General features: G+C 43.9%; 1 protein-coding gene across 13 annotated transcripts in view; it reads right to left on the reverse strand.

Annotated features, from left to right (window-relative positions):
• LDB2 (LIM domain binding 2) overlaps window positions 1-26949 on the reverse strand; it is a 319756-nt gene that overhangs the window by 178438 nt on the left and 114369 nt on the right. For 3 of the 13 annotated variants that reach the window (XM_068149232.1, XM_068149230.1, XM_068149229.1), the window contains exon 1: window positions 7629-7955. In XM_068149232.1, coding sequence (XP_068005333.1) covers window positions 7629-7760 — 132 coding nt within the window. In that variant the 5' untranslated portion in view covers window positions 7761-7955. Of the gene's footprint in view, window positions 1-7628; window positions 8107-26949 lie in introns of those variants that run through there. The other 10 variants (XM_068149242.1, XM_068149243.1, XM_068149235.1 and 7 more) reach the window with 9 other exon arrangements.

The following is a 26949-nucleotide window of genomic DNA, read 5'->3' on the forward strand; positions in this document are numbered from 1 at the left end:
GTGACTACTGTATTTAAAGATTTAGAATATTTCTTTTTGTATGATGTGGTCATTAATATTTCAGAAATCTCTCTGTGACCTGCTCTGGGACAGATGGCAGCTCTGTCTCTGATACAATCCTCTGCTAATGGCCAAGGCAAAACTGCACAACTGGAACACAAATCATGACAGGGCACATGAAATACTTTCAATATGCAAGGTACTGGAACTCATGATTTTCTCAATTTACTACTTTAGAAAATAACCCAATAAAAAATGGAGCTAGAAAAAAAAAATCAAACGTTTTAAAGCCCAAAAGAAAAAATCTGCTGCACAGGTAATACAAGACTGCAAATAACACTCAAACAGGAGCAGTTGTTTTTCTTGTGGGTTTTTGCTTTGGTTTGTATTGAAGAATGAGCACAGTAGATCTACAGCTAGGTCTGTTCTTGGGTCTGCCTGAATCAGAAGTTTCCAAACATGACCAATTTTAGCACATACAATGATTCATTTGCCATCTGAATGCAACAGGTAAGGCCATCCATCTAGCCTGTGCAGTTCTTCCTGGATCATGAAGGATGCTTTAGTCTGCAGCTAGCAATTGTGTGAGACAGAAGGGATCTGGACAGATCTGCTGCACGTGAGTAATATGAAGGCAAAACTATACCCAGAGATTAGATTTCCCCCTTCCCTTTCTAAACACACACACAAATAGCATGGCCAGATTTGAACCTTTCTGCTCAGCTAACTAGGCTTGGCAAGCCGACTCTGTGGCTTAGAAGTGGGAAAGATGAGTATCAGCAGGTACTGCAGATCACCGTGATAGGTATTACAGCAATCTTCTAATTTATTAGTGGCTTGGAAAGATGCAAAGACCTAACTATGTAGTATGCAGTAACCATGCAGTAATTATAAGTACATTTAGAAACCTACACAGAATTGTATTTTTACTGTGTTAGTTGTGAGATTGTGACTCTACCCTGGCCAAGTACCTGGATGTGAATATTAACATCAGAAAGACCTTGGAGGGAAGTTCTACTTTGATACTTCTGTTTTGGCTGTAGTTATCAGAGTTATTCATAAAGGGAACTGCTATGCTCAACCTCATTCTTCAAGCCTGTAGAATGCAAATGGGAACACTATTTCAGCCAGCAGCCTCACCACGAATATGTTTTCCTGACAATGGTGTATAAACAGCAAGGTGGAGCCAAGGCAGCCCAAGTCTCACAGAGAGGACAGCCCGAGTGTCATGGAGAAGACAGGCTGCTCCTGCGAAATGTGCAGCCTTTGCAAAGCATCTACCAACACTTGAACCCTAAAAATTCAGAAAACCACCAACTCCTAACTCACATTTGGTTTTGCAAAGGTCTCATTTTCCCAGGTCTGTGATTTTACAGGGTCCCCATAAGGTATGAAAGTGCCAGAGTCACATCCAAAAGCATCAATGGTTCCAATACTGAGGTTTATGGTCTGCAAGTGGTTCTAGGTGATCCCCAGTTACCTCAGGAGTATCAAGTGTAGTATTCAGCTTGGATCAGTAGCTTACAGGCCTTAGTTTAGAAGGCATGGCTGTCCACAACAAGGTAATAGAAATGGAAACAGTTTTCTGACCATAAAGTGTTTTCTCTCCTAAATTCTAGCAGTAACCAAGCACAAAGAGAATGTACTGAGGAAAAGTAAACCACAAGCCTAGGGAGAAGATTTTGGCCAGCAGTGCAGGGAGATTTCTTTTGCTACTATTTTTACCTAATAAATAACACCATTGGGACCAGCCACTCTGGGACAATTTTGTCCCTGCAAGGATCACCCTCTGAAGCTTCAAATAGCCCAGGACCAACTCCTGGAAAATAGTAGCCGGCAGAACCAAGGCTATCCACTGCTGGTTTGTTTACACAGTACAGTGCAGGCAAGAAAGCTCTTCTCGGGGAGGAAACTACCAGCAAAGTACCGGCATGGCTGGAATGCCTGCTTGCAGCAGATATGCAACTCTGGGCAAAAAAAGAAAACCAAACCAAGAAAAACACCTGAAATGAGGAGTCCAGCTAAAAATACTGCAGTCAGTTTAGCAATCGACACATACGCTGTTTATGCAAACAAAGAAAGTGTGTACAGCACAAACAAATGTCGGTGGTTTGGTTTCTTTATCTGATCTTGCAATCCTACTGCAGCCTAAACTCCAGCTTAAGTAAGAGCTCAGGACTGGGCCCTTGCTATGGCCTCTGTTTTGTTCCTTCTCACCATCCAGAGGCTTCTATTTTTGAGACTGGATCAGCATAGTAGATCTTGTTTACATCAAGGAAAGACTGAGTTTAAAAGCAGATTTACAGTTTAAAGAGTAAAGAATGAAAAGGGGAAAAGGAATAGTTGAAAAGGTTCCTTTGCAGAAAATTATCTAGTAAGTATCAGAGTCATTTGCAGACAAGATCCATTTTTACACTTTCCCACTGATTCTCTCCCGCTCACCAGTCCCTGCCCCCGAAAGCTCCCTGTTCCTTACGGCTGCAGTTTACATTCTACATTATAACTTTAGGGGGGAAAAAGGCAGCGAGACATCCCCCTCATTGTAAGCTAAGGATCGGCAAGGAAAGGAAGTCGAGTCTTTTTTTCCTCCCCCAGCCTCATAAGAATTGTTAGTTTGTAGCAGTTGTAATTGAAAACAGCTGTAGCTGATTTAGTTATTTTTTTTTTAGGGATGAAAAAAGCTATATGAAATAAAAGACAATCAGTAAAAAGAGCCTTGAATCCATTCTGAAGTCAGTGTCTGCCTAAAGCAGTTCAAGGCTTTTCTTTTAAAATTGACCTCTTCATTTCAGCAAAGCATGGTTTTGAAGGGCTCTTTTAAAATCCTTTGCTCATGTTCCTAGAATTGGTGAGCACGAGTACATCTGTGGGTGAAAGAATACTTCCCCCAAAATACTTTGAGACAGAAATTTATGTGCTTGCTCCTCAACAAAACAAACTCGCTGAACAAACTCAGCCTTATGTACACAATATGAGAGAGCTGTTTGCTATACTAAGTTGCTATGTGAACAAATGTGATGTCACAACATAGATTTTTATGACCAATCTACTAAAAATGCATCAGGAAGGAGAAAAGATTATTTCATCAGACAGCAATGTGTGGAAATAAAATAAGCAACTTCCATCAAACTGCAGAAATTTTGTTTTGCTCTGATTTGCTTCAAGATTTGGTGGAATATGAACGTCTGTGTAAGCTTCCAGTTCATTTAGCAGCTTTTGAATAATAACAACATCCTCCTTTATTTTCCTTTTCATTTTCTTTACCCGGTCTTCCATCGTAAAGCCTCTGCTGTTGCTAAATCCACTATACAGTTTGAGAGGGTTTGGTATCACTTGATTTAGTTGGTCTTTACAACAAATATGCTACTATTCAAGCTTTCCAGTCACCCCAGTAACACTGCTCTCTTAGCCAGAAGGAAAGCTGTGCTTTGCATATCATGGTGATGTAAAACATAATCTCTTGGAGTGACAGGGAGAGCTACAGGGGAATTTAATCTAGAGTGATACACAAAAGTTCTAACAATAACAGGAGACAAATAAGCGAAAGGCTTGATAACTTTCTGTGATTATTGACAAAAAAGCAACACCTCAAACTTTAACCTGTCAGCAGCTTCAAGGGATGCAGCCACAGCACACCATAATGTTACTGAAAAACAATCACACACAAGATGTAATCACCTTTTGTTTTCTTTTCGGTGCAAGCAATTTCAGATGATTAAAAATTAGAACAGGGAAGGATTTACAACATCAAAGAGGAAATGAGCCCTTTCTTTATGACAGACAAAATATTTAAACCAATTCACCTGGGTTGTGTATTGCTACCTAGAACTTTAGAAACTGATGATGATGCCCCAACAGCCCTGCTTTATTGCAATGCTAAACTAACACAGACACAAAAATACTAAGATAAACCGAGTTTGAGCGAATGGTAATCAAATCCTTAAAGCCACACACAGAGCGGGGAAACAGCTGCACTTTGGTTAACCAGAAAGTTAATCAACTACGATAGAAGTAAATAAGATTTATCTTTATATCTGCCAGAAGTTATTAAACATTTAAATATTAATTTTGCTTCTTTAAATCGAGATTGTTGATGCGTTACAAAATGGCACTAGATGCTCCCAAAGCAAGGATTAATTCCTCTCTTGAAAAAAAGCATGACCAGATTAGGTTTCTCTGAACAACTGTCAAGGAAGGTAAGGTGTTCCTGCGCACCAGTTAGTAACTCAGACTGCCTAATTTACTTTAGATCACATAAGAATTAGCTAGGTGGTGGACTTCTGCCAGAACTTACATCATAAAGCCACCCCCTGCCTGGGTGTGATTGGAATTCTTTGCCTAAGACTGACCCTGAATTTAAAAAGGCAGTTGTAGGTTCTGCCTGAGGAGCCCATAAAGTTGTAAGAAGTTTGGAGACCAAAAGTTAGCACATCCAGCCCAGGCTAGAGCTGCTAACTCTTTACCTTCACGACCAGCACTTCTTCCTAAAGAAAATAAGAACACAGATAGCCATGCTGCATCTAAATGACCTTTCTTTATCACTCTGCACTTTTACCTGCTTAATACACTAGGCACATCCTTCACACTGACTATTATTCCCTTCCACCCAAAGCTGACACAAACAGGACTGGATGCAGTACAGGGTCCCCAAGCACAGAGACACTCTGAGGACACTTCTACCTCCCCCAACATACCACAGACCCTGCTGCTGAGAGAGCAGTAGTAGAAATGACATTTACCAGTGCATTCCTTAAGGGTGAGTTTTTTGGGGGGGTTGTTTGTTTGTTTTTAAATAGTTTTCCAGCTACCTGCAAGCTCTGGAAAGCAGCTGCAGAAGCTCACTACTAAGGTGGGCTCTACAGATGGAATGAAGAAAACAGACATGACAGATACTCTGTCATTGGCTCTCCATCCAACCTCTGTACAACTTACTAAATTATGTACATTTTGCTCTGCCTTGGTACTTCCACCACTGCAAAGGAGAGCAGAGAATAGGACTATAAAGGATTATTAAGAACATTTTAGTTTTGCAGGAAAACAGGAGTATCCCAGAATACTTTACAAGGTTACATTTAGGATAAGGAGCTGTAGGTTCCCATGTTTTAACCTATCCTCACTTGCCACAGGCTCTCTTCACAAGCTGGGTCCAAGTGGAATCTGCCACTGCTCCCAGTCTTTTGGAGAGTTTCTTTGTAATTCCTTTTCCCTTAAGCTGCTTTGCTTGTGCTCACCTACCCCCTGGGGCTCACAGAGTACAAGCAGCCTCCCTCAGAGACCAGAGCCTACATTATTCCAAAGCCTGCCAGAAGAGAAACGCTCATGCAGTAAGCCTCTATCACCCACAGCACAAGCACATTCCTTCCATTGCATACAAGGCTCCATCGGTCTGGACTCAAAAAATTCAGAGCTAGTTATGCACGCTCCAGAAGCCTTCAGACACCAATCCCAAACATGCTTAGAAGTGCTAAAATTAATGTGCAACTTCCACTCCCAGCCTGCCCCAGAAGCCAGCACCATTTTTTACAGGTTGTCCACACCTAGTCACTCTAAGTGTCCCAGGAAACTAATGTATTTGTTTTATTTATTAAGGAAGGTGTTTCAGTTGGAGGATGAATGAGATGAGCTGAAGTTAGCTAGAGCACACATTTCAGCAAACAAGAATGCTTACAATACAGAGCTCAGACATTATAAACAGAGACCCAGAACGTAAACACTGAACAATCACAAGGCAGAAGTATTTCTACTCTGGCATAAGGCCTTCATTAACTGCACACTGCCTGTCAAAGTAAAATGCTGCTGAAACCCATGACAGTACTAGCAAAGAAGAGTGGATTATTGCTCTTTGCCCACCACCATCCATGTGAATGCACACAGTAGAAACGGTAATTAAATGCTCTGAAGTCTAACTCAACACACCTCAGCAACACAGGAGGAGGGAGTTGTTTCACAAGTCCCTCCAAAACTTTTCTAGTGTAACATCTGCAAAGGAGCTGCAATCAGAAAATGGACAGTTACCAAAACTACCACTGAAGTAACATGTGAAAACGCTAAATTAGCACCAACAGCTTTCTGGATCAGATTGTATATAAAACCCTGAAGGAATCACTTAATAATCCATATTGTTTGGTGGGTTTTTTTCACTTGAAAAAGGGTAGACATTCACACACCAATATGTACAGGAATGTAAGGAACAGCGTTGCAAGACACTGACAAATCAACAGCAGCAAATGAGCCCCCCACATCCTCCCACTGTATCTCAGTATCAGTGACCCTCTGCAATCCACAACCCGCAGCAAAACTGACAAACAGTTGCCATGATTTGGGGGCAAGTAGCTCCTTGGAGTTTTTAAGCAGCACCACAAGGCGTATTTACCAACTACTCCAGAGCAGTGCCTAAGAGGAGCAGCGGTAAGGGCGTTGGGAAGCAGCTACCCCGCGGCGCTGCCCAATCAGAAAGCAGGTCACAGCTCGTTAGCTGTATCATATACGTTAAACGTCACAGACTCGCCATGGCTTAGCTGACAATTCAACCTGTGTTTTATTTTATGATAACCTCACGTTCCCTTAAAGACCTACAGTACAACAAATGGATCCATCCCAGATCCTTCACCACGCTTTATGGCACGAAGCTGGCAGAGATTTGCCTAGATAAAGCTGTTCACTGTAGAAGATTAATACTTTTTAGAAGTGTTTTCAGAGCACCACTAGTAAACTACTATGAAAAATTGCAGCCCCAAGAATGTTTGCTGCCACAAACACAGACACATGGGCAGAAATGCAGACTGATTCAGTCCACACACTTTTCACTTCAGCAGGCTAAAAAGTCTTTAACCACATAAACAAGAAGATGCAGGCTCCACTATGTTTTTTTGGTTGGTTGGTTGTTGGTCTGTTGGTTTGGCTTTTTTCTTTAAGTGACAAAAGTATTTCCCCTTCCGATTCAGCATATTCTTTGTGGCGGCTGATCTGGGTTTAGAAGCTACTAACAAATTATACACAGCATAACCAGCAATGGATGTAGTTTACATTACTGGGTACTTTTGACAGCTATACGATAAAGACGTGAACCCATCACCTCTCCCACTAAAAGCAACTGCATTCTAAATGTAAACATGCATTTCTCTTGTTGTCGTGCTGAACATGTGTTCTTTAAGTGCAGCCCAGGAGTAAGTTTTCAAAACTCTGCCCCTGTTTTCTGTTATCATTCATTTTTAATTTCAACGAGTTCACAAAACAAAACTAGAGAAGGGCTCCTCTCTCCCCCTAAACCTGCAACATTTCTCAGTTTTGTGCACAAGCTCAGGCAATACCTTGCAGTGTTATAGCTGTAAATGGCAATAGGACAGATCCTGAGCAAACAACACACTGAAGCAGAGAAATTTCCTGAGACCAGCATTATAATCAATCCTGAAGTGCTGTACTGTAATTTCAAGATTTCAGCCTAAGCTGGTATCTCCTCAAAGAGTTGCTCTGCGTGGAAACATAATGAGGGATTACCCAATTAAACTACTAAATTAATTAGGGTCCGTGCCTGCATATACTGTACTGTCTAGTGGGACGCTTCAGCTGGAATTCGGGCTGAAACCTAACGGGGTCCATGCACAGTAAAAGAAGGCTGAGGGACTTACCTCCGTCCGCGACTGGAGCCTCTTGTTCATTTCATATATTCGGTACTCTGGTTGCACCATGTATGGTGTGTGTCTCCTATAAAATGGGCCAAAAGGAGAAGAATAGAAAGGGTCATGTGGTGTGCTGGACATCTTGCCTGCTTGCAGAGATTCAAGCTACACAGAGTATCATCAACATCCATACAGAGCACATGGGCTGTGTGTTCTTCACAGTACAAAGTAGCAGCGCGCACACACACACACATCCAGGCTGCACGCACTGGCTGGGAACTGCTGTGGGAGCCTCTATAGCGGGAGACGGGGGGGCGGGGGAGCGGGAGCGGGAGCGCTCAGGCTCCGGAGAGAGGGAGACTGGAGAGCTTCAGGCACCACCGCTCCTTTTTAAAGCAGCAGTTTCTCGAGAGGTCATTTCCTGTCCACGCTGCCGACTAGTTCCAAAATATCATATCCCTCCCCGCCTGACAGGGGTCTAAGGTTGGGGTTTGATTTTTCCCAGGCAGGACCCCTCAGGAAGCTGGCAGCAGCGCTGGTTAGCATATAGGTGGTTTAAAAGCTGCCTGAGCCAATCCCCCTCTGCCAGGAGCACGCTCGGGTAATGTCAGCAATGTGATTACTACAAAATACATAAACACAGGCCACGGCGAGCCCCGCCGCTCGCAGCTGCCGATTCAGCCGCTCCCCCGCGGCCCCGCCGGCGAGTCCTGCCCGCTGGCACTGCCTGTGTGGGGCTCGCCCGGCTTCGGCTGCCCGAGCCCCGCGGCCGTCCCGGGGGGGCTGCCCCTCGCATCGGCAGTCTGGGGGCACGGAGGGAGGGCGGCCTGGCTGCTACACCAGGGGCGGGATGGCCGGGCCCGGGCAGCCTGCACAAAGAAATCACCTCCGTGCTCCGCACTCGCACAATGGAGAGCAGTTAAGCACAGAAACCGCAAAAATGTCAACGCACAAAGAGCAGGGGCGGGGGGGGACCACAGTCCCGAAGAGCTGCCGGCAACCCCGTTCGGCAAGAGGTTAGGAATGCACATGGATTGGTTTAGCAGCAGCTATCCGGTGAGAGGTGGCGGCAGATAGGTAGGGACTGGTCTCTATTTTCAGGTTCGTTGCCGGGCATCAACTCGGGAGCGGACAGAGCACGTTGCAAATGAAAGAGATCTAAAACTGGAGGGAAAGCCGAGGGAGAAGGGCAAAGGTGAGGGCATCTCCCTTTGGAGGTGATGGATGAACTCTATCTGTTGAATCGCACTTGGAGAAAGTGCCGGGAGCGGACCCCACGTGAAAGAAAAGTCCTCAAAAACCAGAGAAAACAGACTGGGCTGATCCGCTACCTGGGGCAGTGCCAGGATGACGAAGGGTACCTCCAGATTTCCCTGCACCAAAAAGCCCTTGGTGCACAGACCCTCCCTCTACACAGCTGTAAAGCATCAGATGTTATTTACAGTACTAAATAAATGTAAAAAGTAACAATAAACAGCGCTGAATTAATCTCCGATGGAAATTAATTCAAGCAAATGGAACCAACTCTAGGAGCAGATTTAGTTAACTAATATGATTAAGAGAGTAACCCCCAGGCGTGGGCAGAGCGGCTCTCAGCCGGGGTGCTTGGCAGGAGCGCCGCGGGGTCGCCCATGCCACAGATGGGGAAATCAAGGCACACGCCGGTACGTTTCCTACATTTATGCAATAATCCCGTGAAATATTTGAGCGTGCTATGGCTGCAACCACTGCCAAAAAATTAATTAGAATCTGACTGGATGCAGGAATATTTCAAAAGACAGATCTGAAAAATTCCTGTTTCACTTGGCGCTTGGCTGAATCTGGAAAACCTCGAGTGCTCTTCTCGGGATAAAGTACAAGAGTTCATCATTGCATTCTAGTGACCACTGATGGGGATCACAATTTGCCTTTGACATGCCAGTTGCTGTTTAGCAAAACTATTTCTGTGTGCTCTTGTGGAAGAAGAAGTGACGTATTGAGCTGTTTTATAGACTTCCCACAGCTTCTGTCACTGAAGACCGAGCCAAGAGATAATACATTGGGTATTTTGCCTCTCTCTTTAAATGCTCCCCAGCTATGTAGCAACACTGCACCCTCGCTCTGGTCCCATCACAGGAGGTGCTGAGTTAAATAAATAGCATGTACAATGTTTGGCTCAGTAGCACTGCAGTGACAGTGCCCTGCCAGAGTTTAGTGGCCTCTACGTACCTAGGAGTAAAGGTTGGACCAGATAGCCCTTGAGGTCCCTTCCAGCCCGACAATTCCATGATTCTGTGATTCCTTGCATCTACCTTGTACCCTTAACAGGTCCTACCAAGGTTACCATAAAGCCTAAAACCATAACAACCAGGAAAAAATGAGTTACAGCACTAATGCACAGGAATGTTATGGCTCAAGTACCATATACTTCAATTTTAAAAATAAAAACCTACCCACCCAACTGGATCTTACTTTGTTTACAAACCAAATCCAAAGTAAAACATATTTGCCTAAGAAGGGGCACACTGCTTTGGGTAGTTCAAATGGTGGAATTTTACACTGCTTGAAAACTCTCTCTTAAGGACTTTTTGACTAGGCTAAAATTCACTGTTTCAGGATGTTAACCATGGCAATAATATTAGTGTCTTCTACTTTGGCAGAGGGAGGGGAAAGGAAGAGGTGGATTCAAAATAAAAGAAGAAATAGACAAACTCAAGAATATTGCAAGTGAGCGAGCAGCAGGATTTGCTTTCATGACTGGGAACCCCAGATACTCCCCCCATAGCCTAAATAACTGCTTCTGTCTGTGGTTCTAGTGCAAAGTGAAGATGTGCAGTCATGTTTTAATAATTCTCATTGATTAACGGGGAAATTATCACACACCTACATGCCACCAGCAAGAGCCAAGTCCCAGGGTAGGAACCTGCTAATTACAGGCTCTGGCAGCACCTCCAGTTGCCTGTTATCATCTAGACCAGTGTGATGCACAGAACAGTGAGACAGAAGGCAGAATCAAAGGAAAAAGAAGTTACAGGGATCCTGACAATGTTGACTTGATTCCCACTTGGATCTGCCACCTTTGAAGTTTCACATGCTCTCCAGGCATGCTGGTTTGGGCCATTAGCATTAGCCCACTGGAGTCCAAAAATGAGGAACTGTGACACCACCTTGTTTATCCAGTCCTCAAACTTCTGTGCTGCAGGGGATCAGCCAGCCTCACGAGTGCTGCACCCAGGCATGAAATGAGACAGCACACTGTCTCAGAGAGGCACTGGGACTCAGACCCACTGCTCCCATCTGAGGAAGTAGAGCTGGATAGAGGTGTGCCTCAGACCACACCAGCAGAGACAGAGCAACGTTTTGTGTCCCTCTGGCCAGGCACTAATCACACAGGACCCGACACCCAAAGGAATCTCAAGACTTGGTGTGCTGACCTGGCTGATGTCTGGATGCCAGGTTGCCCTCTCCTGGGCAGAAACAGAAGGACCCACGTGAGTCAGGGACTGATAGCTCTGGAGAACAATTTCCCTTCATTTCAGGGGAAAATGTTCATTTGGTGGAGGATGGAGGTCCTCTTCCTCTGCACCCACCAGTGTGAAACTCTCGCTGCCTACAAGCAGCCGAGGCGCTCTACAATAGACAGATTGACAACCAGCAGCAAAACTTCCTCCAGCATATAAGCAGGAGACAGGATGGGATGAACAAGAAAGGTTTGTTCATCTGTCTCTGCTGTTTATGCTGTCACACGTGGTCAGGTGCTGCCTTCCCATCGTGGCACAGGGGGTGCACGTGCCTGCTGCCATGTGCCACACTATGCCACATCATGCCGTGCCACGCAGGAGCGTCGACAGCCCTGTAGAACACTCTGCTGAAAGCACCACACACAGGTGCGGCACAGTCCTCGCTTGGCCACGCTGACAATCACAGCAGCTCTCATGGCTGCACTATTTTTAATAACCACTTAGTAATAATAATAATGCAGGAAAGAGATCCAGCTGTAAATAGGTGTAATTGCTGTGTTTATCCCTGGTATGCATTGACTGCTCAGTCTCTGTCAGTAATCAGGTTTACAAGGATACATTTAAGGTGGTTTGTAGCTGCTGAAAAGACAGGAAAGGAGAGACTGATTTTAACTAAAGACACACAAGAAATGTATGGCTAAAAGCTAGAGGTACTTGAAATGAGATTTCTTAAGAATAGTCAAATAAATATAAATGTCTTGGAAAAAAAAATCAAAACTAGCTTTTGCAACTGTCCTTTGTTTATACAAGAGCCAGGCAGCGTTAAAGACTTGTGATGGAGTGGCCTTAGGTAACAGAACGGAACTGTTTTCCTGTGGATGGTCAGAAGTGACTGAATGAAATTTACTTAGTGAAAGTTAGGATGCATAATGAGGAAGCACCAGCAGTACCCCATCATCTGTAACAAACACTCAGTGGCTGAGGCCAAACACAGGATTTTGACAGGTTTCAGAACTGAATACTCCCATTAATTTCCACAGCTGTAGAACACAGTGTGCCAGATGCTTGCTGTTTATAAGAAATCTAGAAGCTGTAATTTGTTTGCATTAAATATTAATGCATTGAAATAAAAAACATATTCCAGAAAACACTGTCCTCTCACTAACAATCTGTGGACAGAGAACTAAAATCTTGTTCCTAACATCCCATCTATATCTGCTCTTCTCTAGTTTGAAGCCACTGCCCCTATCGCTGCAGGCCTGTGGAAACAGTCTCTCTCCATCCTTCCTGTAGGCCCCCTTCAGGTACTGGAAGGCTGCTATATCCATTTTCCTCATGCCATTCATACCCTCTGTATAGATGTGCAGAGTTCCTTTTCCATGAATCATTTCTAAATATCTGCCTTGCTGATTCCTCAACCTACATGTTCCTTTCCCCCCCCCCTACTGCCATCTATGCCGGTGAAGTTTGGGGTGGATCATCACTGAAGGCTGATGCTGGTAAGTGAGGCAACTGAGATTCTTCACCCAAAGCCCTCAACAAGTTTATCTGACTGTGTTCCCCCTAAAGAAAGCCTGAAGAGGTGATGGTCAGGGTGTTAAGCAAGGAAAAGAAAGAGATGGAACTCCAGACCCTTGCCTCTTACAGCCATTCCCCACCAGCTGAGGAAGAAAAGAGCCTTCAGCAGCAGAGAGGACAGTCCTGCAGTTTATAGCATTGGCTGACAGGCAAAGGCAAAAAACCACAATAATCCAGAGGAGTAGTGGGGGAGGCTATGGGAGCAGACTAAGGTCTGGTAGGTTGACCCTCCAGTGAAAAACCAGAGAAGCCAGCAGAGAAATAAGAACCTGAAGAGTCCCAGCCCCTTTCTGATACGTGAGTTTCTCTCACAGACAAGCTGCATATGAATTAAATACAGGTGGCACAGGAACTCAGCTCCAATGTATTACCCAGTGCGTTATTAACAATTTCTTAAGTCTCTTTCAGTCCAAAGCAAGAATCATTATAACCACCCATCAACACAGCAAGAAATAAGCACCACCAGACTTCAGCACAATCTTGAAGCAACCCTTTCTCCCTGACTTGCCCTCATAAATATATGGTGGCAGAGGCTGCCTGTGACAGATTACAAACTGGGCCTCAGAAAGGGAACAGATGTGTAAATATGAGAAAGAGATGTTCATTTTGGCTAGCATTTCCCTCCAAAGCCCTGGTCCTTACCTGGAAAAGCTTCATGTTCCTTCTACATGCCTGGCCCCGCCACACCCACACTGATTTACCTGTTACACACCTCACTCACTGCTCAACTTTCAGCATATTTCAATTAGTTGAAAGCTTACTTTTTAAAGGACTCAACTGGGAGCACTCAGCTTTGGAGGCATTTCAGTTGAGTGCTAATTAGCAACTAGCTGACTGTCAACTTTTCTTCTTCGAAGAGGAGGAAGGGTTGGTGATTCCCTTCTGAATTACCTGGCAATCAAATACACGTTGAAATTTATTCATTAACTTATAATAATCGTCCCTAGCACCTCACTGGCAATTTTCATCTTCAAAGCACTCCATAAACATTCGTAGGAACACTGTGGTGATTAGCACTGTGACAAACCCCTGTGACTTCCTGCATGTGGGTCTCTCTCCCCATTTTGCAGGTGAGGAAGGTAGGGAGAGAAGTCGTCAATGGCAAAAATATAGTTATACCTCAGGAGATTATGGCTTACAGATTTGTGTTTGGATCTTGCACAACACAGGCATTCATTCTTCATAGAACAATGATGGACAGACAGAAGTGGTGTGAAAGGAGAAATTCCATGCCTGGTACCAAGGTGGGATTCATGCTTGGATCTTGTAATTAGGCCTTTATCGTACGGCAGCCAAGCTCCTACCAAAGCCTATACTGCATTCACCTTGTTGCTTTGAACCAGTAGTTATCCCTTAGTACTAAACATGCAGTGTCACTCTGCTTTACTTATTCTATCATTTTAACATCAAGTCCCAACCACAAGTGGAAAGAAATCTATGTTGGAAAACATTATTTCCTACACAGATTTTTCTAGAGCCTTTTATTGCGTGTTTCCATCTCATTCTCCATTCTTTACAAAGATTTATCTTAAGCTTAAATCTTTGCAATTGCAAAACACCAGCCAAAACCTGCCAGGAAATGAAAGCATGCTGAATATGACCCACTAGGATTTTGGGTATCACTCCTGCAGGTACTCTGGACACCGTTGTAGACTCTGCATTCGGTGCATGACAAATGCCATCAGTTACCTGTTTGCATATTTGGTAGACACTAAATTGTTTTATTTTTTCTTAATTTGGCCTTTTAAATTTAAGCATATGCTATTGGTTTAAATTTGATACTTGGAAATGTTATCATGCTCTGCAGTGCTTGGATTTTGCCAAGGCCTTGTATGGCTGCATAAATGTGACTGAAATAACCAGGAGTTTTGCTTGGAAAATCTGATTATGCTGCAGGAGCAAAATGTTCCAGCTCATGAGGGTGAAAGACGGGCTGTGCCTCTCCTTTTAGTGAATAATGATTTTGCACAAAAAAACAGAGCCTGAGCAAAATATATATGGAATTTTTATCTGTTCTGTGTCATAGGTTCTGTTTCTTCTGCCCCCAGGCATGACACTCTGTGACCTATACCCAAACAGCGACCAGGGAAGTGACCACATATCTAATTCAGTACTTGAAACATACCAGGCACATCTTAAACATGTCCAACATCCATGTATTGCAGAGAGAATGGAAAGATGCTGACATCCCAGGAGATGCAGCAGATCTGAGCTCCTCTGACTTGTAACTCAGCCCACATCAGGAGCTGCTGCCTCACAGAGACAGGACACCACTGGCCAGGTGCTCATGGCAGCCGCTGCGTCCCCCAGCTTCCACTCTCACTGCTAGCTTTGATTTCTGATTCTAAGAGTGCATTCTGCTGGCTGCTGTCTTCCCAGCATCATCCCATCTCGCAGTTCTGCAGCCATGCATGCCCATTGATCCTGGTGCATTAACAACCTGCAGCTTTGACAGCAGCACAATGGTTTGTGCATGGAGCGCAACAGTCTGCGGAATATTTGCCCGTAGCTTTTTGCTTGTGAAGTTTGATGGTTGAAGGTTATTGATTACAAAGCTTTGTTTCTAATTAGAGAAACAGGGAAAACCTCCAGTATACTTTATTTGTGCCTGACACCATACCCAGGAAACTGGCACAGCACACTGTCTGTAGCAAGCCTTCTTCAGTGCAAGCATCCTAATAAATATTACCTTAATTCCACCATCTGGTTTATATTAAATAAAACTGCAGATGTGAATCCAATATAGACAGAGAATTTGGAGGGAATGTAAGAGGATTTAAATTAACCAGCAAAACATTTATGTTGATTTGAAAAAGCTAAAGAACAAGTGAAATTACTACAGGACCTGCAGCCAAACTTTCCTGTTTCTCAGCTAGAAAGGGCAGAGCAATAATGCCAATTATTTCAATACCACCTCATCCTTTATGTGATGTGAAATTTTGGATGGAGTTCAGGTATTGCAGTTCTATAACTCAACAACAACCTTGGATTTTGCGCTTTTAAACTTAAAATCTTGAGATTTAAGGGAGGGATAAAAGAAAGTGTGAGATCAGTGACATTTAGTCAGCTAAAGAATTATGAACAGGATAAGGACCATTACAGGGCTGTTTTACCTTAACAGCACGGGCACTGAATATTTTCTTGTCTTCATACAACCTCTATATTTCCTGTGTATACACACATTATAACCTCAGCCTGGTTAGAGGCGTGTGTTGCGTAGAGATCAAAACAAAGGAGGTGTGCATGTGCCTCCAGTTAAGCCTATACCAAAATCTGCCATTAAAAACAAGACCATTTAAATCCAATCATTTCAGGTTTTGATGAACTGAGCTCAGATTTTCAGAGGAGTACACAATCAGCACACAATCAGCGTGTCTAGTCAGGTTTCTGGAGGGACATGCTCACAGGTTGTCTCCTTGCTGCACTGCTCCCTTTGCAAAGTAGATGGCAGGTAGTTTGCACATGGGCTGCAATCACACCTCCATTTGGCATCTCAGGCTCCTCTAAGGAGCTTCAAGGAGCACATATGATTGCAAATAAGTTATAGGCAATAACAGTTTGTTTAAGTATTCCTTACTCTTAAGCTTCATTTTTCTTACACGGTACAGAGAAACTGTTTTGAAATAAAACTTCTCCAGACTAATTTCTGTATGTTTGCTGCTGTTGCCTCTTTCACACTTCCCAGAGGGTCATACACAAATGTATTCAACTGGGCAAAATGTTAAGGCTTTGCCACTTTAGAAACTGTAAAATCCAACTTCACATTCACATCCTTGATTCAAAACAGCAAAATTCATAGACTCATGGAATACCAGGTTGGAAGGGACCTCACTGATCATCTAGTCCAACCTCTCAGGGTCACAGTCACAAACTGAGTTCACAATAGGAAAAGCTTCCAATGTTCCATGCCTAGACCAAAAGCAGCCCCCTGACACTCTGGGGAAAACACAAGCTTTCATGAAGACACAGATCACACTTGTCATTACCGGCTCAGAGTGTGGCAGTGAGGCCAGAGTATGAAAAGGAGAGACTCCTCTGCCTGCTCTTCCACAATTTTTATTTGCATGTATTTGGTTTCTTCAGGCGTCTCCCACAACGACTCTTCAAAGAGGTTGCTCATTGAGATGACAAAGCAAGAGGTAAGACTGAGATGGGAGACTGGGACGGGCAGCTGAGTGACTGTACTCGCTATTTCCTAGACTATTGCAGTAAATGATGGTGCTAAATGAAGTTTAACAACCTAAAATTTAAGTTAATGATGTTTCCTGTAAGAAAGCAGGAGCGTATATCATGCATACAGCTTGTCATCATTTATTGCTGATTTCACAATGGCATTTCCATAGGCATATTGTGCTCAGATCACATTCTGCCATTCCTACATGTGTCATTAGAGCATCAGAGCAGTGGAATCTGGTGCTGCATATCAAGGCAGATACACTCACCAGTGTGTCATGGCTCTGTTTGCCTAGCTGTCCAAATTTATGTCTTTAAAGGCATACATGGCAGTTCCTACAGCCAGGTTGTCTTCTGCTGGCAGGGAAGTAAAGGGGCAAACAGCTCACCCTATTGTCTTTGCAACACAGGGACGGGGCATCAGTGCAAGCTCCCCAATGGGATCCTGAAATGCACCTGTCCTGCAGTGTAGACATAAATCTCATCTTAGATAGGTTAACACTAGGAGCTTTGTAGAGTGAGAGAGTGCAGGCAGGGACGGGCTGTTCCACGAAGACAGGAAAGCATAGTTCACTTCAGCCCAAGGCAGAGATACAAAACCTCTTATTTTACTGAATACTGATGAAGCTTCCCCTTCATCATCGTCCTGCTCTGCAGTCATCATTCTCTCAATCCAAACTCACCTTTTTCTTTTTCTTCCATTCTGTTTAATTCCCCATTTTCCTTTCCCCCAATAGCCTCTTCCTCACATCTTATTCAGAACCAGCACATTTCTATCTTTCCTTCAGTTTCAGACATTCCTGAAACACCTACTAACTCATTCCTTGCCACTGTTTTTAGACCTTTCCTCCCACCCAACATCTACTCTGTTTCAACACTCTTCCTCCATCCCTCACCAGCATTTACTCATCTTTCTTCAGCCCCTTGTTAGGTCTCAGCACTTCTGGCAAAATGCTAGGGCAAGCTGGAAGCACACAAACCCTGCCTGATCACAGCAGTCCAATGATGTATTGTGCGTCATCAGTCCCACAGAAACCCTGAAGTACATAAAATATGGTCATGGCAGCCAGCCCAGAAGAAACCATCAGATCTGCTGATATTCTGCCAGGGTTTTGTGGGAGATCAGGAGAGGTAAGAGGGAATGCATGGGAAAGCAGAGAGATAAGAAATTTGCAATGATAAGGAAATCGGTGCAGCTAGCCATAGAGTTTGCGCCTTTAAGCTTGATACCAGGTTTACCATCAAGGTGAAGAAGGTACACCGAAAGTTTACTCTACTGCTACTGTGATCAGTCATCTGAATTCATGTCACAGTTCCTTGAAATATGCATTCAAGGGCTGGATATAGTCAGAGGAAAGAAGATGCAAGGGTGCTCACAGCGTGATCTGTGTGGCATGAGTCATCCCCGTTCAACCCAGAGTTATGTCCATTTGGGTCCTCAACCAACTTCTGTTCTATGGTTACGTCAAGCAAGTGACAGACTTCTGTTTCTCAGGAAGGGAAAGGCTTAGTGATTTTATTTCTTTCAGGCTATAAAAGACTATTGTGCCCCATCTGTTCATTTTTCCTACCTGAGAACTGACCTTACTTATTTTAAATAAATGATGTCCTGGATTTTTCTTTTGTTTCACTTTAACCATGACTCCCTCTCAGACCAAGGATTGAAGATCTTCAATACAAAGAAGTGGTGCCAGAACTAACCTGGAGACACATCTGCAGAAAGCTTATGAGAGTTTCAGACAAACATCTGAAGTTTCGGGTAATGGTTTGAGTCTAAAATCGTGCCTTTACAGATTTCCTATTCTTGGTGAAAGCTGGAGCAGGAAAACCAAAATAAAATGGGAACACTCACATCAGGTAATTAAATCCACGTGAGAACACAGAGTTTAAGGAAAAATCCAACACATAAGAAACTTCCCTGTTGACTGCCATAAGGTATTGCTTACTTCTGGTTCCAGGCAGACATCTCAGCTCTCTTGAGCCCACTTCCAGGCACAGATTTCTAAAGGATGTTCCCTATGGCTGGCTACAAGGTGCTGCTTCAGCTGCAGAGGATCAAATGCTGTATAATTGCAAAGCAGGAGATTGCAGGCTGCAATGCAGCTTTTGTTGACTGATCCTCACTAGCTCCTGTATGGGACAGGATGTGTTCTGCTGGTCAGCTCAGATACCCTGTGGTACAGCTGCCATTCTACACAGATAATGACTCATTTTGCTTATTTTAATGATACTGGGTCTAAGGACCCAGTCTTCTGTTTTCCTGTCTTCTGCAGCAAATGATGTGCGTGTCTTACAGACAGGGTCTGCATTTTAACTACTCATAATTCTGTTCTGAGAATTATCAGCCTTGAATAAAGCACATCTTCTGGAGCAATGTCCAAATGCAGGCATTTAAATACATGTTAGTGAAAGTTAGTCTCCATTACACTGAGCACTATATTCCAGACAAATTCATTATGTATTCTCTGACTGATTTTAGCAGAAGATCTCTGTAAGAGCACTCTTAAAAATCAGGTCAGCAATGTCTTGGCTGGTATCTACTTTTCTATACTCCCTGTGTTTTGGGTTTTTTTAATCTCATGGTGGCACAACATAAAAGAGAGTCAAACCAGCAGAACCTTGGTGTCCTCCTCTCAGCCAGCTCTCCTTACTACTTGGACACTGAATCATGCTTCTAGGATCTACGTATGTCTTTAGGACTTTTCCTGAAGGAAGGGGAGAGGGATGGCCTCTTAAATACTAAGACATAGCCTAGTGCTTAGGGCATACTCCTAGGAATCAGTGTGTGGACATATGGACCCCTTAAGCACAAGAGGGCAATGAAGTTAGCTTTTCCACTTTGTAACCACAACAAGGGGTGAAGACAATGGGACAGTGAAACACTGTCAGTCAGTCTCACCTCTGTGCCCAGAAAGATCATGGAGCAGATCCTCCTGGAGGCACTACTGACTCAGAAAAATAGTGAAGAGGTGATTGGGAACAGTCAGCATGTCTTCACCAAAGGCAAATCCTGCCTGACCAACCTGGTGGCCTTCTCTGAACAGGTGACAACATTAATAGATGAGGGGAGAGCAACTGATGTCATTTACCTGGACCTGAGCAAAGCCTTCGACACTGTCCCGCACCACATCCTGGTCTCCAAGCTGGTGACACATGGGTTTGATGGGTGGACCACTAGATGGATAAGGAACTGGCTTGATGGCCGCACCCAAAGAGTGGCTGTCAATGGCTCCATGTCCCAGTGGAGGCCAGGGACAAGCGGAGTCCCTCAGGGATCAGTCCTGAGACCAGGCTTCTTCAACATCTTTGTGGGGGACATGGACAGTGGCATTGAGTGCACCCTCAGCAAGTTTGCTGATGACACCAAGCTGTGTGGTGCAGCAGACACGCTGGAGGGAAGGGAGGCCATCCAGAGGGACCTTGACAGGCTGGAGAGGTGGGCACAAGCCAACCTCATGAAGTTCAATAAGAGCAAGTGCAGGGTCCTGCATCTGGGTCGAGGCAATCCCAGGCACAAATACAGGCTGGGCAGTGACGGGCTGGAAAGTAGCCCTGAGGAGAGACACTTGGGGGTGCTGGGGGAGGAGAAGCTCAACAGGAGCTCTCAGTGTGCACTTGCAGCCCGCAAAGCCAATCAGATCCTGGGCTGCATCAGGAGAAGTGTGGCTAGCAGGTCGAGGGAGGTGATTCTCCCCCTCTACTCAGCCCTGGTGAGACCCCACCTGGAGTACTGTGTCCAGTTCTGGAGCCCCTATTACAAGAGGGATGTGGAGGTGCTGGAAGGTGTCCAGAGAAGGGCCACAAGGATGATCAGAGGGCTGGAGCACCTCTCCTGTGAGGACAGACTGAAGGAGTTGGGGCTGTTCAGTCTGCAGAAGAGAAGGCTCCCAGGTGACCTCATTGTGGCCTTCCAGGATCTGAAGTGGGCTACAGGAAGGCTGGGGAAGGACTTCTCAGGATCTCAGGTAGTGATAGGACTAGGGGGAATGGAATGAAGCTGGAGGTGGGGAGATTCAGGCTGGAGGTGAGGAGGAAGTTCTTCCCCATGAGAGTGGTGAAGCCCTGGAATGGGTTGTCCAGGGAGGTGGTCAAGGCCCCGTCCCTGGGGGTGTTTAAGCCCAGGCTGGATGAGGCTCTGGCCAGGCTGATCTAGTGTGGGGTGTCCCTGCCCATGGCAGAGGGGTTGGAACTAGATGATCCTTGTGGTCCTTTCCAACCCTGACTGATACTATGATACTATGAACACGCCAGGAGGGTGTTGAACCTAGTAATCAAAACCAACAGTGGCATACAATAGACCACCCAAAACACAGCTGTAATAGTTTTTCAGCTCTGCCATGGAAACAATGAAGAGAAACAACAAGCAGAACAGATTTGAATATAGCATTTCTACTTTTCAAAGTAGGATTTTAAACTTTGACCCAAACAGGATAGTATTTAAAAACTTTTGTGCAGATACAATTTTTGCTGCATGAGGTCAACCATACTAACAGTGCTGGAGAGGCACAGACCCCAACAAAGTGATAGGTTAGCAAGCTGTGTAGGAGTTAGGTATGCTACAGAAGCTGCTTTAACTGGGTATTGCCTGTTATTTAAAGAATAGCATTCACTGGTAATGGCTGTCAATACGTAATCAGGATAACCATCATTTTATTTCATACAGAGATCATTACAGAGAAAAACTACATTAAAATAGTTCTGAACTCTTTCCACTTTCATTTTGCTCAAAAAATAATGAGCTTCCTGGTAGCAAAATCGCTTTGTTCCAAACCAGCTCTGCAAAATCACGGCTAATTTCCCTAGCAGGCCTTGAAAGGTGTGGCAGGTGTGTACTAAGAAAGGTGTAGTTGATCTGCATCCTGAGAGAAACAGGAGGGGATCACAGTTTAGATTCCCAAAGTACCTCTGCACCCCGTGGGGTGGTCTGTGGGGCCACCTCCTCCCTGCTGTTGCTGAATATCTGTGCTCAAGTGTTTCTTCCTGTAGGCGAAAGGTCTCGGGACAGGATGTTCGTAGCTGGGTATCTCTCAGGCCACATGGGAACCTTTTGTGTGGGCTCTGAAGCAGAGCAAGACCAGCACTAAAATGTGTGAATTCCTCAAGTTTGGGTGCCTCAGTGATTAGATGTCCAACTTAAAATACCTACGGTTTGATTTCTGTGAGCTATTGATCATCTACCACTCCTTCAGATTTCATCTACAGTGAGAATTATTAGTGTGTCAAACATCTATTCCCTTGATTTTCAGAAGTAATTACTTTCTTAGCTATTAAAGCTTCACAAAAGTAATGGAGGAAACGTTTGGAAGAATTAGGTAGAAAGACTGTCACCACGGGAGAGGATTGGGTAAACAAATCCTTTGCCTGAGCACAAAAGCCTGAGGTACAAGAGTCTGCTCTGAACATGATGTTTCAAACCCAGACCATCTCCTCCCTTCACCACAGTGTTGGTTGCATAGGATGGTAATACCTCTTTCTCTTACTTAAAGAAATTCACTAGTGACTGAGACTTTCCATCAAAAGCAAGGGGGAATCTAATCCTATTAAGAAAAGTTTTGATAAGGCAGCACTGTCCTGTGAGCCCTCTCTTTCTTCCCACTCTCCCCAAAGTGTTTGACAAAAAGAATGTAAATCTAAACTAGCTCTTATCTTAAGCCTTGCAGATGAAAAAGCATTCCAGAAGCTAGTTATCACACAGGAATAGAAACCAGTCCACTTAAGTTTTGGTGAGCCATATAACCACAAAAGACCATCTGCCATCTTCCTGCCGTCTTTGCTGCTCTGCAGAGGCAGGGGAATATGTACCTACTAACTCTGGCAAGTCATAACGCTGGGGGGATGGTTCCCAATGCCAGCTTCATTCATTGAAAGTCCACATTCATTCTTTGAAAATCTTCCAGCTTAAGCCCCACACGAGGCAGAGACGCAAGGAAAATTCAGGCTGGAGAGAAGGGTCCTGAATCCCACCCTTAGTGGAGCTGCAGTGAAGATAGACAGAGCTGAACTCCTCAGGGGTGTTCAAACTGTTTTCAGCATTTGAAGACATTTTATGGCGTTCTAGGGGCTGGTGTGTGTGTGCAGTAAAATGCTAGTACGTGGTATGGTTTATCTGGCCCACGTATGGTACCGTGGCATTTAGGGATCACAAAGGGGGAATCACATGATAGACTATCCACATTTCTATAGTAACAGAAATCTGTAATTACATAACTTCAAAGAGGCACAATGCTTATAAACAAAGTCAGGCTTTAATCAAAAGGTAAGGACACTTTTTCCACTTGAGCTAGAGGAAAATAATAAAATAAATAAGTATTAGCCCTCTCAAACTTCTGTGCCCTCTCACCCTCAGCCTCTCAGTCTCCACTGAGCACACACAGATCATGTCTGCCTCAGAACAGAAGTACACAGCCGTGCAACAGAAGAACTAAAATCAACTGATGAGTCCGAGGAACAAAACCAGCTAACAGATGTATCTTGTTGGACTGCTGTCAGAAAACAAGATTTTGATCAGAAATACTGGGGTTTCTCCTCCTAATAAACTCCCATCTGATTGAGAGCAGCTAACGTTCTGCCAGTCAGAGGGAAGCTCCCAAGGGTCTGCCTTACACAGCTCTCCTACCACAGGATTAGATATGTGCCCGTTTGACAATACAGTGAGTCCAGAGTAGCCCTAAGAACGTGTCTGGGTATTCTTAAAGACATTTAAGAGTGATAGAAGTTTTCCTCGTTAGAAAAAAAGAATGTAAAGCATTCACTCCTTTGTTTATCGCAGTCTCTTCCCCTGGATTCAGAGGAAATGAGTGTGCATAATTCCACAGTCCCTGGAAGGCAAAAGGAGGCATCAGTCTAAACAGTTTGTGCCATTGTTTTGTCATTTCCACGAATCAAAGCACATTTTTTCACTGCATCACCTGTAGTTTTTTATGAATCTCTCTCCTTTCTCTTTAAAAATATTTGGAGGAAAAAAGGAACTGTGTGTCATAGGGTATTAGCTGATGAGTTCATTCAAACAGTGCTAATTACAGGTTTAATTGCTTAAATGTGAAAGTCATTTATTTAAATTAGCTGCATCAAACATACAGTATGTTCAAACCCTGAAACATTTTGGTGCTGGGAGCCGGGGTTATTGCCTGTAAACAGAACATGCAAAATATAAGACGAGAAACAATGTGCCTCTATGTACTGATCGGCAAACTCATTTAAACCCCAAACTCCCTCCTCCCCTGCCTCTGGGGTCGGAGAACAGCCTCATTTGAACAATGACTAATGGAATGCACTGAAATGTGCGGAGGGTTGAAAGGAGAAATACTATTCAAGCCAACAAACTCATTTCATGTGTGATTTAGAGGGGCGCTGCACCTTTCCCCTGAACTCCTCCTGAGAAAGAATGAATAGGCAGCTCAAGGTTATGTAAAACCAGCTACTTCTAGTACAAAACTATATAGCTTTTTAAAATAATAAATGAAGAAACAAATAAAGGTTTGTTATGTCACAAAAACACTGAGGAGAGAAGGTGTTTGAACTGCCAGAGCTACAGCCACTGTAGCAGTGACAGAGTACGCCTGTGAATTAAAACACTGCGCTGTGCCGAGTACACAGCGTGAGAACCATGGTCAGAGTGCAGGAGATGGGCTCAGCTTTTCAGTCTGAAGAAGAAAAAAAAAGGACAGGAAAAAAAAAAAAAAAAAAAAAAAAGAAAGAGAGAATTTTAAAGACCAGAAAACATTAGATAATTAACATACTGAAGAATGCCTGGCTACCAATCCCTCCATCTTCCTGTATTGACAAAGGAATGCATACATACATACAGATAGACGTTTATTTTTTGAGGAAGAAATTTTGTAAGGAACAAAGAGACTCAGAAGAGCTAGATTTCCCCAGACAGATCAGTTTTCGTGTTCTGTATCTCTGTTCTGTCAGTAACCAAGTTGTATTTGAATGTTATTGCATTTTTCTAAGCCTTCGAGTTGCTATTAAGCTCCAGTCTTCTCAACAACATGATGGAAGTACACACAGCAGCTCAGCACAGGCTGCTGGATGCAGAGAGCTCCTCTTAATTTAATAAGGGTTTTTAAACCCAACGCTATGCACCATTGACTATGCAGGAAAGCCATTTTTTTGCTGCAAAAGTTCCCAGCTCATGAATATCCTTGTAGGCTGCTCTGTGCACAGCCTCCCTGCGTGCCCCCCTTTCCTGCTGAGAGGGTCATATGGCCACAGGAGAGCCTGACCCCCTGTTTACATTTCACTATGCACATTACGCAGTGAAGGATATTACTACAGCTGCTTACTGCTGACAATTATTTCATTTAAAAATAAAAATTAGTACTGTAGAAGATGAATTTATATAAATCCATCTGTGTCTCGTTTTTCTCCACACACAACTTGCCAGTTATTTTTTCACTTGTAAATTTGGTATACTCATTCATTAGAAGCCTGGAGCTTCCTCTTAGGATGGGGAGAATGATTGTACTTTTGCTGCATGTAATGCAGAGCCATAGCTTGGAAAAATTAGAAAGGGAAAAAAGTGTTTGGCAAACATTATAGTCATATTTTAGATAAGCAAAGTGAGGCAGGGAGAGTGCACAATCCTAACATGGATTGCAGCAGTCAGTGACAGAGGAAGCAATATGCTCCCATACGGGAGGCTGAGCCAACAGTTTCATCTCCAGATTTTAGAGACCCCTTCCCTTCTGACACAGTGGTAGCCTCGCAGAGAAACAGGCTTGAAGATGTCTAAGTAAACATGCAGTTAAACATAATAGCCAAAAAAAAGTGTCAAAAATGTAGTACTGCAAATTTAGAAAGTCAGTCCTGGGTAGATTTTGCTGAGATTAAATCTAAATTGAGTGGATTTCCAGTGTGATCAGGGAACAGCATGTTAAGGGAGAGAGTTGGAGACATATCCTCGGGGGATTTAGTGGTTATACCTCCAGATGATCCCAGGCAGTTGGGAAATTAGATACAAAGGGCTCTATTCTGCCCTCATTTACACAGCACTTAACTCTGATTTTCATGCCATTTAAGCAAGAATGTCATGTAAAGTGTCTTCATCATTGAAAATGGTGCCAAATCCATATTCTCCTCTCCAGATTACTGCATGCAATTCAGACCCCGGGACATTTACATGAGTGGAGCTGGCCTTTACAGAAGAGGAACAGACATTAAAATACAGGTTGCAAGGAAACTAATCTGAATTGGCCTATTCCTCAGATACTCAGCCAAAGCAACCACGTAAAACAGAGTTTCCTTAGCAGTCTTACACTGGTATTTGTCAGAGCAAAATGGTGTTCATATACTAGACAAACTTCATATAAACGTCCAGCACGCAAATGCAACATTCAGAATGCCCTCCTTTATCATCTCATTTGCTTATCTATGTAAAGCCATAGCCATTGCCAGTAAGATGCAGTAAAAGGGGTGCATCCCCTCCTCCATTCATCATACGACACCATGGTCATCACTCTCCTCCTTCTTAGGTGTTCTAAAAGCTTTGTACTTTCCAGTGACAGAGTTATGTTGCCCTCTGGATAAAAGATGGAGAAATACATGGCAATGCTGACTTTTCAATGACAACTCTTATACAGCAAAATAAATACACGGTACGTTGGTCCCCACTTAGCTGTGCTGGAACATGCCGTGAGCAAGACAGTTCTGCCTTATTCCCAACATGCTAATCCTCAGCCACTGAAGGGAACACAAGACTGTCAGATGAAAGGTGTGAGGATATGTTGTTATATTTATGGTTGCATTTCAGTCACTGGCTTTATTATTTCTTTGTTAAACTCCATACTCAAATTAAGGCATGATACCAGCAGGTACAGTCCTGTTCCAGAGAGGCCTGTGCTTACAAAAACAACTCCAGCAGATTCTGTGAAGGCACAAGCCACAGGTATCCTTGAAAATCAGAAGTTACTAAAAGGCAAGATAACATCACAAGTCACCCTTCCTCAGGCTAGCTCTGTATTGAATTTAGAGTGCCAGGCAGAAAAGCCCAGAAACAGAAAGCAGAAAGTTCCCTTGTCCAGTCTTATGCATCCACATTGCTGTCTTTGGGTACTGCAGACTGACCTAGGGGGTGGCCATTAAAGTTGGCTCAGACTCAGAACTTAGACTAAGCAAAAGTCCTCTTTTACACATTA

This window comes from Melanerpes formicivorus, unplaced genomic scaffold (assembly GCF_026170545.1).
Source record: "Melanerpes formicivorus ecotype bairdi unplaced genomic scaffold, bMelFor1.0.p_v2 SCAF_18, whole genome shotgun sequence".
Lineage (NCBI taxonomy): Eukaryota > Metazoa > Chordata > Aves > Piciformes > Picidae > Melanerpes > Melanerpes formicivorus.